This window comes from Impatiens glandulifera, chromosome 2 (assembly GCF_907164915.1).
Source record: "Impatiens glandulifera chromosome 2, dImpGla2.1, whole genome shotgun sequence".
NCBI classification, from domain to species: Eukaryota; Viridiplantae; Streptophyta; class Magnoliopsida; order Ericales; family Balsaminaceae; genus Impatiens; species Impatiens glandulifera.
The window spans coordinates 48,567,434-48,572,187 of record NC_061863.1 but is presented as its reverse complement, the minus strand read 5'-3'; the positions used below and the strand labels follow the sequence as shown (position 1 = coordinate 48,572,187).

Genomic DNA, 4,754 nt, shown 5'->3' with positions numbered 1-4,754 from the left:
ATCTGTTGCTCAATATATTAAGTATAAATTTTTTGTTATAGTTTAATTGGTTCAAGTTATATTTTAATACTCAAATAAATTTAATGGTATAACCGTTTGACTTTTTGAATAGTATTTTTATAAATTATTCATACAATTTAATATCTAAATCATTAAATTATTATTATTTTCAATAACATGTAACTAGTTGAATTTAATAAAAAAATTGTTAAACATTTCCTTTTTCTATAATATTATTATCCAAAAATTTATGAAAAAGAATGTGTTTTTCAGTTTAAAAGCAACAGACTGTTATAAGAATTTGCTCTATTTTTTTCTATAATAAAAATTCTGAAAAATGTGTTTTCAGAATTCGCTTTCTATAAAGTTTGAATTGTCATTGGAATTTATGCGATAATTGAATTTGATTGTTATATATCATCGAGCCGAGAAGTTCACTAAACTATAACCTCGATGTTTTACAATTTTACAATCATCCATTAACATCCTCACTCGACTCGCTTCCTCCCACCTTTCTGCATCAGCATACATATTATACAATAAAACATAAGGAGCCGAACTTTCTGGTTCAATCCTCATCAATTCATCGGCCGCAAATCTAGCCAACTCGACATTATTATGCATCCTACAAGCCCCCAATATCGCGCCCCAAACAGCTTTATCCGGCTCCATATGCATCCCTTTTATCACATCCATAGCCCCATCTAAATCCCCATATCGCCCAATAACATCAACTAACGAGGCATAATGCTCCACCCTCGCCTCAATCCCATATTCACAAACCATCGATTTAAACTGCCTTCGCCCTTCCTCCACCAAACCAGCATGCGCGCATGCACTCAGGACCGAGATGAATGTTATATAAGTTGGCCTGATTTTATAACTCTTCATAATGGTGAACAATTCTAGAGCCTTAGTAGCTGATCCATCGCTTGCGTATCCTCCAATCATTGCATTCCATGAGATAACATCTTTTTTAAATTTCATCTCGTCGAAAATTGATTCTGCTCGATCAATGGCTCCACATCGAGCGTACATTGTGATGAGGGAGTTGTTTAAGGGTGAATCAGGTACGACGATTTTCACGACCAGCTGATGGATCTGGACGCCGAGTTCTAATGATACGAATTCGGAGCAAATAGCGAGAAGGGACGATAAAGTGTGTCGATCAGGTTTGTTGCCTTCTGATTGCATCCGGATGAAGAGTTTAATTGCTCCTTTGTGGTCATTGTTTTTCTCGTAACCAGATATAATGGAATTCCACGAAACACAGTTTTTATGTGGAGTTTTTTCGAAGGAATCACGAGCAAGGTCTAGTTTACCGATCTGTGCGTAACCGGAGATCATTGTATTCCATGTCTGAGTATCGGGGTTGGGCATTTTCTGGAAAAGATCGGAAGCTTGATCCATTTGAGAAATGTGCACATACCCGCTGATCATGGTGTTCCAGGTAATAATATCTCGATCAACCATTTGATCGAATAGATCCCTTGCTGAAACAACATCCCCTGACCTTACATAACACATGATCATTGAATTCCATGATATCATATTTCTTATGAACTCATTCCTCTGCAGATGATCAGGAGAATTAGAAGGTATCTCATCAAAAAGACGTCTAGCTTCATGAATCATGCCTTTCTGACCATACCCAGCAATCAAAGTATTATAAACATCAACCAATTCATAACCAGCAACACAATCTTTTCCAGTTTGATGCAGAAAGCTGGCTGCTTTATCTAACTCACCATTCTGAACTAAACCTGCAACAAGACCGCTAAGAGAAGCTGCATCACGGTTTGGCATTCTATTAAAAGTTTCAATTGCATTCTTCACATCACAATTTTGCAAGAACCCAGAAATTACAGCATTCCATGATACAACATTCCGATCAGGCATCTTGTTGAAATAATGTAATGCATAATCCATTCTCCCATTCCTTGCATACCCACTAATCATTGTATTCCAAGAAATGATATCCCTTTCTGGCATTAGATCAAACAATCGTTTCCCTTCTTCAATGTAAGCACGGCCAAGGCATGATAAATACCCAGAGATCATCGTATTCCATGACACAAGATCTCTCTCTGGCATTTCATCGAACAGTTGGCGCGCTTTGATCATTTCACGGGTTTTAACGTACCCACTTATGATTGAATTCCATGTCACTGTATTCTTGTGATTCGCTTCATCAAACAATGTCCTGGCTTCTTGAAACCTACCAGCTCGATTTAACTGCATGATTTTCTTGTTCAATTGACGCAACTGTGAGTCATGAGACGCGTTGGTGCTGGATAAGGAAGATAGACATAGATGGAAGTAGAATCTCCTGCAGGAGAGATGTAAGGATCTATGTTTGGATCGGAACATCTCGCAATAATAATAAGAATCGCGCTGTTCAGATGTTTTTCGCCGTGAAGCTGTAGAAGATAACTTGGAGATTAAGCGGCTGCAAAATCAGAGTGTGTTTCAAATTTCAATGCATAGAGTTACAAGGATGATAAACACCATCTGAAGTCTGAACTGTCCTCCTGAGCATGAAGAAGAAGAAAACAAATGGTTCAATTTCACAAATATTCGATCTTTGAAAGTGTTTAGTATGTAAGTTTGTATTTTTCTGTTTTATCTATATTCAAAATAATTTCATTTATAAAAAACAAAAATCACTATAACTAGGAAGCATACTTGTATTACTTTAATAATTTGTTTTATATAATTTTTTTATTTGTTTTTGGTTTAAATCAAATTTGTGCGTCACAATTTTTTAAATCCGAATAATATAATTATTTTTTGATAAGTCATTTGTTGGGAGTTCGATCAATTATTTCAGATTGTGCAAATCTACCGTTAACAAAACGACGTCGTTTTATAAGAACAATTTTTCTTAATATATTAGTTTTTTCTCTTTGTTTTTGATAGGGTTTTCTTCATCTTCTCTAGCGGCAGCTCATCTTCTTCGTCTCGTTAGCGTTTTGTTGGCAAAAACCTAAAAGGTAAGAAGTCTGATTCGTTCTATCTTTCTCTTCGTTTCTGCTAGGGATTTTTGTTGTTTTCGTCGACTGCCGATTAGGTCATAGACGTTACATATAAGAAAAAATGTATATATTCGTTCCTACCATGATTTTTCTGCATCTTTCAACATCGGTTTGTGATATATATGATATGATTCTGAGTTAAATTGTGATTTATCACATGAATTGTAGGTCACCTTACAAATTTATTTTCTGTTAGTATAGATTTTTAATCTCTATAGAGATGTCTATCTTTGGATAAAACACTAATTTAGGAATTATATATATATATATATATATTTATATTTATGCATTTTGTTCTTTATGCAGATCTATCTTGGAAGAGACCTCATCTTATAAACAGTTAAACCATACGAATGTGATTCATTTCATTGCTTGTAACAGTTACAAGGGAGACACATGTAATTGATGCGATTTAATATTTTCTTGTGATTTAAATATTAATGATTCTAATATTTATCTCTCAATATATGACACGGTGATGAAGCAAACGCCTAAGAAGTCATTGAAAAGATACATACATTATTAAGATTTAGCGTTTTTATATTCGTTAGATTGGAATAACAAAAACAATTATATTTTCAATCACACGAATACAAATTAGACACTAAATTATAGTAATGTATTTATCTCTTCAATGATTTCTTATGTGTCTGCTTCCTCACCGTGTTATTAAGTTGTAAGGTAATATAAGAATCATTCATATATTTAGAATATATATTTAAATCACAAGAGATGATAAATCTTATTGTTACTCATTTTTTTTGTCTCCTTTATAGCTGTTACAAGCAATGAAATGAAGGTCGTTCTCATTTAGAGACAGATCTATTCATTGGCTACAGGGGTTTAAGCTTATCCCTACTTCAGTCCGGATCTTTAAAAAGATACCTACACTATTAAGATTTAGCGTTTTTGTATTCGTTAGATTGGAATAACAAAAACAATTATATTTTCAATCACACGAATACAAATTAGACGCTAAATTATAGTAATGTATTTATCTCTTCAATGATTTCTTAGGTGTCTGCTTCCTCACCGTGTTACCGTGTTATTAAGTTGTAAGGTAACATCAGAATAATTCATATATTTAGAATATATATTTAAATCACAAGAGATATTCAATCTTATTGTTACTCATTTTTTTTGTCTCCTTTATAACTGTTACAAGCAATGAAATGAAGGTCATTCTCATTTAGAGACACATCTATTCATTGGCTACAGGGGTTTAAGCTTATCCCTACTTCAGTCCGGATCTTTTGTTGCCAAATTTCTCTATGCCCTGTTGGGGACGGCCATTAAAATGACCCCAAATGTTTTCTCGCTCTGTCTTTTTATCTTTCACAAGGTAGAACCGTAGAATACTCTCTCTCCAGACAGTTCCTTTCCTTTTCCATCGTCGTCGTCAGTCGTCACTATGGTGGGCAGAAAATATCCCATCACTCCATCATTGTTACTCATGCTTTTCCAGATGCATCTCTTTTAAGTTCTCGCTGTTTCAAGTAAACCCTTTTTCATCTCATATTATATTAATTTTCTTTTCCTTTGTCTTTTTTTATTTGTTTGTAATGATATCTAAGATTGTGAAAATTGTTGAATCTTATTTGAAATATGAGCAGAAATAGCTAAATCCTTAAAAAAATTGCTATTTATGAGCCGATTGTCCTTTAGATTTAAGCGGAAACATATAACAAAATCTTAATAAAATAGTTGTGAAACGAATAG

General features: G+C 33.8%; 1 protein-coding gene across 1 annotated transcript; it reads right to left on the bottom strand.

The window, feature by feature from the left end:
- Positions 1 to 360: 360 nt before the first annotated feature.
- Positions 361 to 4,490, bottom strand: LOC124924798 (pentatricopeptide repeat-containing protein At1g62260, mitochondrial). Its single transcript, XM_047464789.1, has 2 exons — positions 4,375 to 4,490; positions 361 to 2,449 (listed from the first exon to the last, which is right to left on the bottom strand). The coding sequence occupies exons 1-2, from the start codon at positions 4,488 to 4,490 to the stop codon at positions 418 to 420; spliced, it is 2,148 nt and encodes a 715-aa protein (XP_047320745.1). The 3' UTR covers positions 361 to 417.
- Between the last annotated feature and the right edge of the window lie 264 nt (positions 4,491 to 4,754).